The sequence below is a fragment of the Amblyraja radiata genome, chromosome 9, assembly GCF_010909765.2.
Source record: "Amblyraja radiata isolate CabotCenter1 chromosome 9, sAmbRad1.1.pri, whole genome shotgun sequence".
NCBI lineage: Eukaryota > Metazoa > Chordata > Chondrichthyes > Rajiformes > Rajidae > Amblyraja > Amblyraja radiata.
Window position 1 is genome coordinate 62,758,019 of NC_045964.1, and position 15,269 is coordinate 62,773,287.

At 48.1% G+C, this 15,269-nt stretch overlaps 1 protein-coding gene across 2 annotated transcripts in view; it reads left to right on the forward strand.

Moving 5' to 3' along the window:
* The window catches only part of vsx2 (visual system homeobox 2), a 44,031-nt gene extending 38,165 nt beyond the window's left edge, over positions 1-5,866 (forward strand). The window contains exon 5 of one of the 2 annotated variants that reach the window (XM_033027641.1): positions 4,551-5,866. In XM_033027641.1, coding sequence (XP_032883532.1) covers positions 4,551-4,927 — 377 coding nt within the window. In that variant the 3' untranslated portion in view covers positions 4,928-5,866. The remainder of the gene's footprint in view (positions 1-4,550) is intronic. The other variant, XM_033027642.1, reaches the window with a different exon arrangement.
* The last annotated feature ends 9,403 nt before the right edge of the window (positions 5,867-15,269 follow it).

Sequence of the window (15,269 nt, forward strand, 5' to 3'; positions counted from 1 at the left end):
GTCCGGGGCACACGAGGGTGACACAAGGGGGGTGGGGAGGAGGGGGCAACTGAGAGAATTGGTTGAAGCCGCTCAGACCACAGGGCAGAAAGTGGCCGCTCGGCCCAAGAAGTCCATTCTAGTTCGTTCAGGGCGGCACGGCGGCGCAGAGGTAGAGTTGCTGCCTCACAGCGCCAGAGACCCGGGTTCGATCCTGACTACAGGCACTGTCTGTACGTTCTCCCCGTGACCTGCGTGGGTTTTCCCCGGGTGCTCCGCGGTTTCCTCCCACACTCCAAGGGTTCACTCCAATTGGCTTCGGTAAAATTGTAAATTGTCCCTGGCGTGTAGTGTTTAGGATGGTGCAGAAATTATCCTTGTGTATTATTTACATAGAAACATAGAAAGTAGGTGCAGGAGTAGGCCATTCGGCCCTTCGAGCCTGCACCGCCACTCAATGTGATCATGGCTGATCATATTGAATGGCGGGTTTACACGGGTATACTATGTGTGACACGATGATCTTAGGACGCATCGTTTAGAAATACCATTCCCCCCAACCTGCACCACCTTTCAATGAAATTAAGGCTGAAGAGTTTCACCCAACTGGTCTAGAGGGGTTTGAAAAATCTAAGGGGTCCTGATTTTGGTTGGGGATTTTATTTTACTTATTTATCAATAGTCAATGGTTCAATGCTGCTCTATATGTCACGTATGTACCTGCACAGTGAAATTATTCCAGAGTCCGGTCGGCCCTGCATGCTCCATGCACTGGAGCAGTTCCCGCGAACCGACGCCCCCCCCACCCCTCTCCTCGACCGGCCATCCTTGTGCCCCGGGGGGGGGGGCTCCTCCTGCAGCCGGCCTTGAATGCGCTGGAGGCATTACCCCAATTTACCCTCCTACTGACCCTCCTTGCTCCTCGCCTCCGACGTCTCCAGCTCCCTCCGACCAACAGACCTATTTAGGTGAAGGGGGGCTAGTCAAGGGAGTTTTAAGGTGGACAAAAATGCTGGAGAAACTCAGCGGGTGCAGCAGCATCTATGGAGCGAAGGAAATAGGCACCATTTCGGGCCGAAACTCTTCAGAAAGTTTTAAGGTGCTTTAATTGACCCGGCAGTACTCGATTTGCCAATTCTGGATGGAAAAGCTAGGCAGTGCCAACTCTGAACCTCCACAACTCTATGTGAGAATCCTTCCCTGCTCCCCTCCAACTACTTTCACTATTCTGTACTTCAGAGAGTTGTGAACCTGTGGAATTCTCTACCACAGAAAGCAGTGGAGGCCAGTTCACTGGATGATTTCAATAGAAAGTTAGATTGAGCTCTTAGGGCTAACGGAATCAAAGGATATGGGGAGAAAGCAGGAATGAGGTACTGATTCTGGATGATCAGCCATGATCATATTGAATGGCGGTGCAGGCTCGAAGGGCCGAATGACCTACTCCTGCACCTATTGTCTATGTTACTATGACAACATTTGGGCAGTGGGCAGATGCTATAGACCTGCACGGGAAGGTAGACGCTCCCGCCCGCACGAGTCTCGGGCAGATGGGGCTCGTCAGCCTGGGAAGGCAGTCCAACTAGGAGAGGGAAAACTCTGATTTTAAACCTCCACTGCCTTGTGGCCATATCCAGTCATGGAAAAGGCTCCAGGAGTAAACCTCAAGAAAATCCGGAGTCGGAGCCCCTAAGGCAGTTCGTCGTTGTCTACAACCTCGCTCTGGCAGCTCCTGCGACGGCGCTGGTGCCAAACTGTAACGGCCCTGCTGTTCCTTTGGATCGATCAGCGACGTGGAGAGGGTGGACGTGCTGCATGGGCAACAGCCTGTCCTCCATATGACATCGATCGCCCAGGCTTGCATCCGACCACATATCACCTGCAAACTAGGAAGCATCAGCCATGGTCAGTCATGACCGAGGGGGGGGGGGGGGGGTGGGGGGGGGGGGGGCTACTAATGACAACATGTTGTGTTTACAGTTCTCAAATGCAAACACACAAATATTGGACATCGTCAAAACAGTCCGCCTTTCATATTGCTACATTTCACTCATGCCCAACAACCTCCCACTGCCTGTCCTGCAGAACACCTCATTTGACTGTACCAGAGTTATAGTTACTAGAACATCAGAGACATTAAACATGAGGGTAGATCATTTTCAGTGTGGACTTTCAACAGCATTCACTTTGTTTGAGCCTCCCAATGATTCAGGCTGGTCATCATTTGGGAGAGGATATTCTATGCAGTAGACATCATCTACATAGACTTTGATCGGACCTTTGACATTATAGGCTGGTTTAGTTTAAGTTTGGAGATACAGCGTGGAAACAGGCCCTTCGGCCCACCAAGCCCGCGCCGACCAGCGATCCCCGTACACTAACACTATCCTACGCACACTAGGGACAATTTACGATCTTTACTGAAGCCAAATAACCTACAAACCTGCACGTCTTTGGAGTGTGGGAGGAAATTGGAGCACCCGGAGAAAACCCACGTGGTGAATGTACAAACTCCGTACAGGCACACCGGGTTCTGGCATTGTAAGGCAGCAACTCTACCGCTGCGCCACCGTGCCGCACTGGTCTGGAAGATTAAGTCGCGTGGGAGTTAGGAAGGAGGGATACTGTAGATCAGCCATGATTGAATGGCAGATGGGCCGAATGGCCTAATTCTGCTCCAATCACTTAAGAGTCAAGAGAGGTTTATTGTCATGTGTCCCAGATAGGACAATGATATTCTTGCTTGCTGCAGCACAACAGAATATTGTAAACATAATACAGAACAGGAGATAAAAGTATAGTGTGTCTATATACCATAGACCATATATATACACACAAGAAATAAACAGATAAAGTGCAATAGGCTCATGAACCTATGAACAAGATGTTAGTTGGGTTACATTTGGAGTACTGTGTCTTGTTGTGTTTTCCCTGGTGTGTAGGAAGGGTTTCATTAAACTGGGACGGGTGAGGAAGGTTTGATGAGGATGTTAGTGGGTCTGGAGGGATTGGCCTGGATGGAGGGTTAAGGAGAGGCTGGATACGCTGGTTTTTTTTCCTTGGAGCGTGGGAGGCAAAGAGGTGACCCTTGTAGAGGTTTATAAAATCTTGAGCGGCGTAGACAACGTGAATCGCCACTGTCGTATCCCCAGGGTAGAGTGATCTAAAGTGGAGCAGCCAAACACTTTAACTCCCCATCCCATTCCCAAAGTCTGAAGAAAGGGTCTCGACCCGAAACATCACCTTCTCTCCAGAGATGCTGCCGGTCCCGCTGAGTTACTCCATCGTTTTGTGTCAATCTCCCAAACGAACCTTTCTGTCCTGGGCCTCTTCCACTCTCAGAGTGTGTCCACATGCGAATTGGAGGATCAGCACCTTATATTTCGCTTGGGCAACTTGCAACCCAGCGGTATGAATATTGATTTCTGTAATTTCAGGTAACCCTTGCTTTCCCTCTCTCTCTGTCACTCCCCCACCTTAGTTGTCCTGCTAGTGTCACTGTTTGCATCCCTTCGCTATCACATCTTCCACAGCCAACAATGGACCATTGTGGACTCCGCCTTTCCTTGGTCATCGGTGCCGGCTCTAATTTATTCTGTACCCTCTAGTTTCCCTCTCCCCTGACTCTCAGTCTGAAGGAAGGTCTCGACCCGAGACGTCGCCTATTCCTTTTCTCCAGAGATGCTGCCTGACCCGTTGAGTTACTCCAGCATTTGATGTCCTTCTTTAGAGGTTTAAAAGTCGGTGGCGTAGGTTTAAGATGAGAGGAAAAAGATTTAAAAGGTACCTGAAGGGCATTTGTTTGCAGTAGTGGGTACATGGAACCAGGTGCCTGAGGAAGTGGTAGAAGCAGGTACAACCACAACATTTAAAGAACATTTGGACAGGTACATGGACAGGAACGATTTGGAGGGATATGGACCAGGAGGTAGGCAGGTAATCAGTCAAACAACTTGGTCGGCATGGATGAGTTGGGCCAAAGGGCCTCTTTCAGTGCTGGATAATTAGTTTAGTTTAGTTTATTGCGAGGTGTAGTGAAAAGCCTCCGTTGCGTGCTAGCCAGTCAACAGAAAGACAATGCATGATTACAATCGAGCAGTCCATGGTGTACATATACATGATAAAGGGAATAACGTGAATGGCGTTTAGTGCAAGAAAAAGTCCAGTAAAGATCAAAGATAGTCCGAGGGTCTCCATCCAATGAGGTAGATCGCAGTTGCCTCATAACATCTGGGACGAAACTGTCCCTGAATCTGGAGGTGTGCATTTTCACACTTCTATACCTTTTGCCCGATGGGAGAGGGGAAAAGAGGAAGTGGCCGGGATGTGACTTGCCCTTGATTATGTTGCTGGCCTTGCCGAGGTGTAGATGGAGTCAATGGAAGGGAGGTTGTTCTTCAATTTCCAGTTCAATGGCTCCAGGTCTGGGCGCGACCCTGTCTTTGTTCTCGAGCGAAAGCTTTGTGTTAATGAGCTGACCTGACCTGTCGTGTCTATGTTGAATAAAAACCTGGCGCCCAGGTTCCTGCTACAGTTTAATCTTGGCATCTTTCTTTGCTTACCGTTTTCAGTTCAAGATGGCTTACCAATGACCAGGCGATTTTCTAAAACCGAGTACCAACAATTCTTTCTAGGAATGCACAAAAAGTCCCTGGAGGCATCTGAAGTGGTGAGGAAAGTGGAGACAGAACACGGCAATCAGGCCGGCCCAGAGGACGAGCAGCGGGAAGACAAGAGCAACGATTCCAAGGGAGCCATTTCTAAGGAGGAGCTGAGGGAGAGCAGCATAGCTACCCTCAGGGCAAAAGCACAGGAGCACAGTGCGAAAGTGTTAGGGACAGTTTGCGGTGACACGGAAGCCAAGATGGCGCAGGAGGAGAAGCCCGCAGAGACGAAGAGCGAGCAGTCAAAAGCAACGCAAGACGAGATCGCCACTGAAAAGTTCTAAACTTTATATACAGACTATTAGCTCTTTATATATCTCTGCAGTCTTTTATGATGCTGTGCCCCTCCCAAAGACTGTTTGATGGTGGCAAAAGCGACTCAAGATTGCTTTTGGTTTAAAGTGCAGGTTTTCCTCTGTTTTATTTTTTCCTGAGGTTATTCTTGGCAGACGTGTCTTTCTTAAACAATTTGTTGTCTGTTGACTTGTAATCTATAATGGCTCTTTGGGTGTCACACCAACATGAAACCTTGGTGGCTTTTGGTAGGTTTAATTTTCCATTTATCTCCATGTGTTTTCAAAATTCCCCCCTGGTTTTCAGCATTCTTGCCACCTCCTTGTGTGATCAATGACCATATGGTAGAACAATCTCACACAGAGGGCACCTTATGAAGAAAATATAAACACAATAGGCCCATTCAGCCCAGTGCACTCATCAATGTCCTTGAGTTGGTCCAACTCCCTATGTTTCTATATATCCTTATCTGCTACACAAAGACCAGTTTGCCCCATGGAGTCTATGCTGGCTCATTACTGCAAACCCTTCCCCATCTCCAGCCCCCACCCCCTGCTAATTTTCCTTTAAACTTGTTATTTTGCAAATCTGACCAAGTTTTTTCTCAGTGTTCCTCCTGCCATTGTGCAAATTAACATTCAATTCAAGAATGGCCAACCTTGTTATCAGGCTGAGTGTCTTCACGTGTTCTAGTTCTGCAGGAACTTGTATAACAGTGGCCATCTTGGATTTGACCCAGTGGGCCACCGTTGCCCTGGTAACAGTAGCAGATGGAATAGTTAGGCCCAACGCAGTGCAATGCAGACAGTGCGGGGGCCAGCTTCGAGGCCCAAGAGATTCTAATCTCTCTAACAGACACTGGGCCTGCACTCTCTGGAGTTTAGAAGGATGAGGGGGACCTCATTGAAACTTACCGAACAGTGAAAAGCCTGGATAGAGTGGATGCGGAGAAGATGTTTCCACTAGTGGGAGAGTCTAGGAGCAAAAGGCACGGCCTCAGAATAAAATGACGTACATTTAGAAAGAAAGTGAGGAGGAATTAATTTAGTAAGAGGGTGGTGAATCAGTGGAATTCATTACTATAGATGGCTGTGGAGGCCAAGTCATTGGGTATTTTTAAGGCATAGATTGAGAGATTCTTGATTAGTAAGGGTGTCAAAGATTATGGGGAGAAGGCAAGAAAATGGGTTTGAGAGGGAAAGATACATCAGCCATGTTTGAATGGCGGAGTTGACTCAATGGGCCGAATGGCCTGATTCTGCTCCTATGAATTATGAAAATAATTTAAAGGATTCTTGGTCTTCTCCTCGGGGAAACAAACACTCGGTAACCGAGTTACTCTCTATGGTGTGAAGAGTGAGAAGTTATCGGTGCCACCAAGCTGATGATACTTCCAAAGGGTAGTTCTGCAGGACTTAACAGTTCTCTGGTACCTTTAGACTTTAGAGATACAGCCCAGAAACAGACCCTTCGACCCACTGAGTCCGCTCCAACCAGCGATCACTCCGTGTGCTAGCACTATCTCTAACGCCAGGGACACAATTTACCAAAGCCAATTTACCTACAAACTTGGAGTGTGGGCGGAAGCCAGAGCACCCGGAGAAAACCCACACGGTCACGTGAACTCCGCACAGACAGCACCCGTAGTCAGGATCGAACCTGGGTCTCTGGTGCATCTCTACCCGCTGTGCCACCGTGCCACCCCATTATGAGCCTGGCACTATGTGCTTGATGAAGATATCTGGCATGGGCATGGGCCCAAACTATAATCAGAAGAAATCACTATTTATACGCTATCTACGCCCCTAATTAGATTATTGCCTGTAAAACACAACCAGCTAACCATAATTCTATTTTGATACCATCTCCTTAATTCCCAAGTGGTTACTGAAGAAGGGTCTTGACCCGAAACGTCACCCATTCCTTCTCTCCAGAGATGCAGCCTGTCCCGCTGAGTTGCTCCAGCATTTTGTCTCTATCCCAGGTACACATTATTGTATATCTAACTCATCTGAACCCTTGATCAGAATCCAACCTGTAACTCACACCAGGGGATCAATTGCTTTATATATAAACCATTAAACACCTTGACTGGATTTTAGCTGTTATTGACTCCATGTATAAACTATGTTTGCTGGTCACGATCCTTGGCTTCACGTGTTCTCTGTTCTCTGAGCACTCTTAACATTCTGAGCATACAAATACGCAAAATTAGCGATGGCCAAAATAAGTCTATTTTTTCCCAAAGGCCCATCTCTACCTCTGTGTCATTTGGAATTGGTGTTAATAAGTTCATGAGTTAACAGGAGCAGAATTAGCCCATTTGGCCCATCAAGTCTACTCCGCCATTCGATGATGGCTGATCTATCGTTCCCTCTCAACCCCATTCTCCTGCCTTCTCCCCAAAACCTCTGACAACCAAACTAATCAAGAAACTATCAATATCCATCTTAAAAATATCCGTTGCCTTGCCCTCCACAGGTTTCTGTGGCAATGCATTGCACAGATTCACCACCCTCTAACTAAAGAGATTCCTCCTCATCTCCTTTCTGAAGGTGCGTCCTTTTATTCTGAGGCTATGGCATCTGGTCCTAGACTCTCTCACTAGCGGAAGCATCCTCTCCACATCCACTCTATCCAGGTCTTTCACCATTCGGTAAGTTTCAATGGTACATGAAACGCCTATCCCGAAATGGTGGCCATCGATTGCTGGAAGGAAACTCTGACCCAAGAGGGCTCTTCACCCACTGTCCTTCCAGGAAGAGTTGGAATGGAATGGTCACCAACGTTGAACCACGGCCGTAGACTCCCCCTGGTGGGATCACTTTGCAATTACGTGAGAAGATGGGGTTGTGGAAGTGGGCAAGACCTAGCATGTCTGGCACTCCTGCACAGACTGTTCTGAATCTTCATGAGTTGCGGTTAGTTAAATTGTCTGGATAGACACAAAATGCTGGAGTAACTCAGCGGGTCAGGCAGCATCTCTGGAGAAATGTGTAGGAGAGAACTGCAGTCTGAAGAAGGGTCTCGACCCGAAACGTCACCCATCCCTTCTCTCCAGAGATGCTGCCTGTCCCGCTGAGTTACTCTAGCTTTTTGTGCCTTGCTTCTCTGAAGAAAATGGATAGCTGACGTTTCAGATCAACACCCTTCTTCAGACCTGACCCGAAATGTAAACTATCCATTTTCCCCTGAGATGCTGCCTGACCCGCTGAGTTACTCCAGCACTTTGCGTCTACCTTTGGTATAAACCAGCATCTGCAGTTCCTTTTAATTACATTATGAAATGTCTGGGTTGGATGTGGTCTTTGAGTTTGTAGCCAGCGATTGGTTTGGATCAGGCTTAGTCCGTGGGTTTTAGTTGACAAGTTGACTGGGTCAGATTCAGTTCATGAATTGTGGTTATTCAGTTATCCATGCCACAATTGGTTTGCGAGTTATAGTTGATGAATAGCCTGGGGCAGACTAGGTCGTAGAGTCACACAGGACTCTATGGTGTTGGTGTGCGGGGATCGCTGGTCGGTGCGGACTCGGTGGGCCGATGCACCTGTTTCTGCTCTGTATCTCTAACACTAAAGCACAGAAACAGGCGCTTCGGCCCAATTTGCCCATGCCAACCAAAATGCCCCATCCACACCAGTCCCACCTGCGCATGTTTGACCCATATCCCTCCATGTACCTGTCCCCTGTACAGCACCTGACCAAGGGTCACTTGGTTATTGAGACGACACGCCCTGTTCATGCATTGTGGTCACTGAGTTGTCCCGGTTGGAGTTAGTTCATGAGTTATAGGAGCAGAATTAGGCCATTCGACCCATTAATTCCACTCCGCCATTCAGTCATGGCTGATCTATCGTTCCTTCTCAACCCCATTCTCCTGTCTTCTCCCCATAACTCCTGACACCCGTACTAATCAAGAATCTGTCAATCTCCACATTAAAAATATCCATTGACTTGGCCTCCACACCCCTCTGTGGCAACGAATTCCACAGATTCACCACCCTCTGACTGAAGAAATTCCTCCTCATCTCCTTTCTAAAGGTGCGTCCTTTTATTTTGAGACAATAGCTAGGTGCTGAGAAGATCGTTTACTATCTACCCAAGTTCACGTTCACAAGCTATAGGAGATTAATTAGGCCATTCGGCCCATCGAGTCTACTCCGCCATTCAATCATGGCTGATCTTTGCCTCCTAAACCCATGACACCCGCTTTAGAAACATAGAAACAGAAAATAGGTGCAGGAGTAGGCCATTCGGCCCTTCGAGCCTGCACCGCCATTCAATATGATCATGGCTGATCATCCAACTCAGTACCCTGTACCTGCCTTCTCTCCATACCCCCTCCTGATCCCTTTAGCCACAAGGGCCACATCTAACTCCCTCTTAAATATAGCCAATGAACTGGCCTCAACTACATTCTGTGGCAGAGAATTCCAGAGATTCACCACTCTGTGTGTAAAAAATGTTTTTCTCATCTCAGTCCTAAAAGATTTCCCCCTTATCCTTAAACTGTGACCCTTTGTTCTGGACTTCCCCAACATCGGGAACAATCTTCCTGCATCTAGCCTGTCCAACCTCTTAAGAATTTTGTAAGTTTCTATAAGATCCCCCCTCAATCTTCTAAATTCTAACGAGTACAAGCCGAGTCTATCTAGTCTAATCAAGAATATGTCTATCTCTGATTATCTCTAACCCACAACCGTCTTCTTTCATGTGGGAGATGGCTCCATCCACTGGGCTATTTTCCCCTCGATGTCCATTGACCAGTTTTACTAGGTCTTGATGATGCCACACTTGGTCAAATACTGCTCTGATAATCAGAGCAGATTTGGACTTTAAAGATACAGCGCGGAAACTGGCCCTTCGGCCCACCGCGTCCGCGCTGACCACCGATCCCCCCATACACTAATACTATCCTACACACTAAGGATAACTTTACATGTTTACCGAAGCCAATTAACCCACAAACCCCGTCATTGGAGTGTGGGAGGAAGCCGGAGAAAACCCAAGTGGTCACAGGGAGAACGTGCAAACTCCATACAGACAGCACCCGTAGTCAGGATTGAACCAGGGTGCCTGGCGCTGTAAGGCAGCAACTCTACCACTGCGCCACCAAATCTTGTGCGATTAGATGAGAATCATCCCAAAGTATCCCGATCTGCATTTAGACTCTGCCCTTCACCCTCGTTTAGGCACTGGTATTAAAAAAATCTAGAAGGCCCAAGCAGAATATTTTCCACCATGGCTAACCCACCTGACTCAGACATTACCACGTGTGGCAGTGACACACATTCATGTGTAGGAAGGAACTGCAGATGCTGGTTTAAACCAACGTTTTACACACATACCGGATTTAAACCTGGTTTCACACACAATCATCATCGGCTTCCCACTGACAGTGAGAAGCCACTTTCAATCTTCCTACACATCAGCTATAAATAATAGCTGTTTAAGCCACCTCCCAGTCAGGGCAAATAAACCGCGCACAATATCCTCAGAGTAGTATTAATTTAATCATTGCACAAGATGATTAGAGTCATAGAGTCAAGAGTGATACATTGTGAAAACAGGCCCTTCGGCCCAAACCGGCCCACACCGGCCAACACCACACCTTGAGGAAGGACATTCTTGCTATTGAGGGAGTGCAGCGTAGGCTCACGAGGTTAATTCCCGGGATGGCGGGGCTGTCGTATGTTGATAGACTGGAGCGGCTGGGCTTGTACACTCTGCAATTTAGAAGGATGAGAGGCGATCCTATTGAAACATAGAAGGGATTGGACATGCCAGAGGCAGGAAACATGTTCCCGATGTTGGGGGAGTCCAGAAACAGGGGCCTGTTTAAGTTTAAGAATGAGGGGTCGGCCATTTAGAACTGAGATGAGGGAAAACTTTTTCACCCAGAGAGTTGTGAATCTGTGGAATTCTCTGCCTCAGAGGGCAGTGGAGGCCAATTCTCTGGATGCTTTCAAGAGAGAGTTAGATAGAGCTCTTGAAGATAGCAGAGTCAGGGGATATGGGGAGAAGGCAGGAACGGGGTACTGAATGTGGATGATCAGCCATCATCACAGTGAATGGCCCGAAGGGCCGAATGGCCTACTCCTGCACCTATTGTCTATTGTTTATTGTCTAATGGGCCACACCGGCCAACATGTCCCAGCTACACTAGTCCCACTTGCCTGCGTTTGGTCCATATTCCCTCCAAACCTCTCCTATCTATGTACCTGTCTAACTGTTTCTTAAACATTGGGATAGTCCCAGCCTCAACTACCTCCTCTGGCAGCTTGTTCCATACACCCAGCACCACTTGAACAAATCTATAGGGCAAATCTCAACATGCAAGATATTCACAGAGTAGCAATAATTCTAATCATTGCCCAAGATGGCACATATTGATCAGCGCCCATGCCATCTTTATTTCTTCTCCTTTAATGTCCTGTCTGGTGTCCCTTCCCCGGGAACTATTACACTGGCAGGATATCTTAGGCTAACTTGCCAAAGATGATATGGACCAGTCAGTCATTGGCTTTACCTGGGCATGGACAACTGGCCAGATGTTCTGGCAGGGGAGGGGTGGAGAATGTGATGCCCTCGATCCCAAACCCATCCCCTCTGCTTCTCAAACCTCTGCTAACTTCAAGGGTTTCCTATTATAAGACATAGGGGCAGAATTAGGCCATTTGCTCCATCGAATTTGCTCCGCCATTCAATCATGGCTGAACTATTTGTCCCTCTCAACCCCATTCTCCTGCCTCCCCCCCACAACCTTTGATGCTATAAAAGTACCCAAGGACTTGGCCTCCACTGCCGTCTGTGGCAATGAATTCCACAGGTTCATCACCCTCTGGTTAAAGAGATTCCCCCTCATCTCTTTTCCAAAGCTACGTCCTTTTATTCTGCGGATGTGTCCTAGACTCTCCCACTAATGGAAACATTAACTCCACATCCACTCTATCTGGGCCTTTTTATTATTCGGGGAGTTTCAATGAGTTCTACCCCTCATGCCCTTCTAAACTCCTCTAAACGTGGTCTGTCCTATCTATGCCTCCCTTCATTTTGTATCCCTCTCTCAGATCTCCCTCCCCTCAGCTTCATCTGCCGGAAGGAAATCAAAGCCTGCATTTAGCGATCTCTCCTCGTAACTCCACCCCGGGGCAAAACTGCAGGGGGATAGCGTTTGGGGAAGGGATAAGGGGTTTAGAAGGGATCTGAGGAAGAACTTTGTTTAAGAAGGAACTGCAGATGCTGGAAAATCGAAGGTACACAAAAAAGCTGGAGAAACTCAGCGGGTGCAGCAGCATCTATGGAGCGAAGGAAAAAGGCAACGTTTCGGGCCGAAACCTTGCCTTTTCCCTTCGCTCCATAGATGCTGCTGCACCCGCTGAGTTTCTCCAGCTTTTTTTTGTACCTGAGGAAGAACTTTGTCATCCAGAAGGTGTTTGGATGATGGACGATATTGCCTGAGGATGTTGGTGGAGCCAGATACTCTTGTTTAAGAACTATCTAGATGAGCTCCTGACTTTGCTAGGTGGAGTGGGCTTTGGCCCTAATATTGGAGGGGCAACGCTGGAGGTGCCCAACCCGGCCATTGTAACAGGCGTTAGTTTGTATCATCCATAAGTTCTCAGAGCTGAATTAGGCCATTCAGCCCACCAAATCTACTCCGCCATTCAATCATGGCTGATCCATCGTTCCCCCTCGACCCCATTCTCCTGCCTTCTCCCCATAACCCCTGATATCTGGACTATTCAAGAATCTGTCAATCTCGGCCTTAAAATTCTCCATTGGCTTGGCCTCCACAGTCTTCTGTGGCAATGAATTCCACAGGTTCACCACCCTTTGACGAAATAAATTCCTCCTCTTCTCCTTCCTAAAGGTATAACCTGTTGGAACGACCCAGTGGAGAGTGATGTTGTCGAGCAGATCCACAGACCATGGACCTTCTGTTCTGCGCATTAGAAATTGTTTTGGTCGGTCCATTCTAACATGAGACTACACTAATCAAAGTTGCTCACTTCTATTTGGCCCATTTGCAACTGATATCTCGAGGGTGTGTGTGAATTCCTTATTAAAGTGTCACAAAAACAGTAACTTGATCATGATGCAGTCTTAGGGGCCTGTCCCACTTAGGCGATTTTTTCGGCGACTGCCGGCGACTGTCATAGTCGTAGCAGCTCGCCGAAAAACCGGCGACTGGCCTAATGGGCCTGAACCCCCGTAGGCGATTTGTTAGGCGACTCCCGGCGAATACGACAATGGAATTCACCGAAGTCGGCACCAGCGACAACCAATGTCACCGGCTGACAACCGACGGCATTCTGGCGACTGCCTACATTAACCTGGCGACAACCTACAACAGCACCTACGTCAAGCTACGCTCATTTGGCGTTAAACCCAAGGTCGCCACTGTCAGCGAAAAATGTCAACATGTTGAAAAATTTTCGGCCACCAGAAAGACGCTACGACTCTTTGGGCGACCGAGGGGACTACTCACGACCATACAGGTGACACCCTGGTGACCACGGGCGACCATGTGGTGACCGCATAGTCTCCTGTAGTCACCTACAAAGGCGACTAAGTGTGACAGGCCCATAACTTTCTACATAACTGGGATGACCAGTACTTCTAATAATGGATGGGATTTGGATGGGATTTATATAGCGACTTTCTAATACTCAAGGCGCTTTACATCGCATTATTCATTCACTCCTCAGTCACACTCGGTGGTGGTAAGCTACTTCTGTAGCCACAGCTGCCCTGGGGCAGACTGACGGAAGCGTGGCTGCCAATCTGCGCCTACGGCCCCTCCGACCACCACCAATCACTCACACACATTCACACACAGGCAAAGGTGGGTGAAGTGTCTTGCCCAAGGACACAACGACAGTATGCACTCCAAGCGGGATTCGAACCGGCTACCTTCCGGTTGCCAGCCGAACACTTAGCCCATTGTGCCATCTGTCGTCCCAGTACTTCTACCCAATGCTTATGACTTACAAAAATGCTGGGGAACTCCGCAGGTCAGGCAGCATCTGTAGTAGCAACATAGAAATTAGGTGCAGGAGTAGGCCATTCGGCTCTTCGAGCCAGCACCGCCATTCAATATGATCATGGCTGATCATCCAAAATCAGTACCCTGTTCTTGATTTTTTCCCCATATCCCTTGATTACGTTAGTCCTAAGAGCTAAATCTAACTCTCTCCTGAAAACATCCAGTGAAATGGTCTCCACTGCCTTGTGTGGCAGAGAATTCCACAGATTCACAACTCTCTGGGTGACAATGTTTTTCCTCATCGCCAGTGATTTTTCTGTAGAAAAATAGTTAAAGTTTCCAGTCAATAAGTTTTCATCAATTCTGATAAAAGGTTGCTGAACTGAAATGCAAAGTCTATTTTGGTTTAGAGATACAACATTGAAATGTGGCCCTTCGGCCCACTCAATCCATGCTGACCATCGATCACCCGTTCATAGACAAACAAAGCTGGAGTAACTCAGCGGGGCAGGCAGCATCTCTGGAGAGAAGGAATGGGTGACGTTTCGGGTCGAGCCCCTTCTTCAGAAGATTGCCCATTCATGCTATGTTATCCCACTTTCCCATCCACCTCCAACACACCAGCGGAAATTTTACACAGCCCTTTTAATCTGCAAATCCACGCGTCTTTGGGATGTGGGAGGAGACTGGCGTACCTGCAGGGCAATCCACATGATCACAGGAAGACCGTGCAAACTCTGCACAGACAGCACCCGATGTCAGGATCGAACCTGGGTCTCTGGCGCCGTGAGGCAGCAGCTCGACCAGCTGCGCCACCGTGCTGCCCACAGATGCTGCCTGACCTGCTGAGTTTCTCCAGCATTTTTTGTTTTTGTATCAGATTTCTAGCAGCAATATTTTTATTGTTTATGCACCACTGATCATGGCAAATGTATGGCTAAACCTAACCAGAAATGCCCATTGATCAGCTTTACCAGGTCTGGATGATGCTACACTTGGTCAAACACTGCCCCGATGATTCGAGCGGATTTAGACCAGGGATACACAGCGTAGAAACTGGCCCTTCGGCCCACCGAGTCCGCGCCGACCAGCCATCCCCGCACATTAACACTGTCCTACACACACTGGGGACTATTGTACAATTTTACCGAAGACAATGATCCTACCAACCTGTACGTCTTTGGAGTGTGGGAGGAAACCGGAGCACCTGGAGAAAACCCACGCAGGTCACGGGGAGAAGGTACAAACTCTGCACAGACAGCAACTCAAGATGCAGGATCAAACCTTCTTATTGTCCCATACCCCACTACAACCTACCAAATACCACCAGGTTACTGAGATGG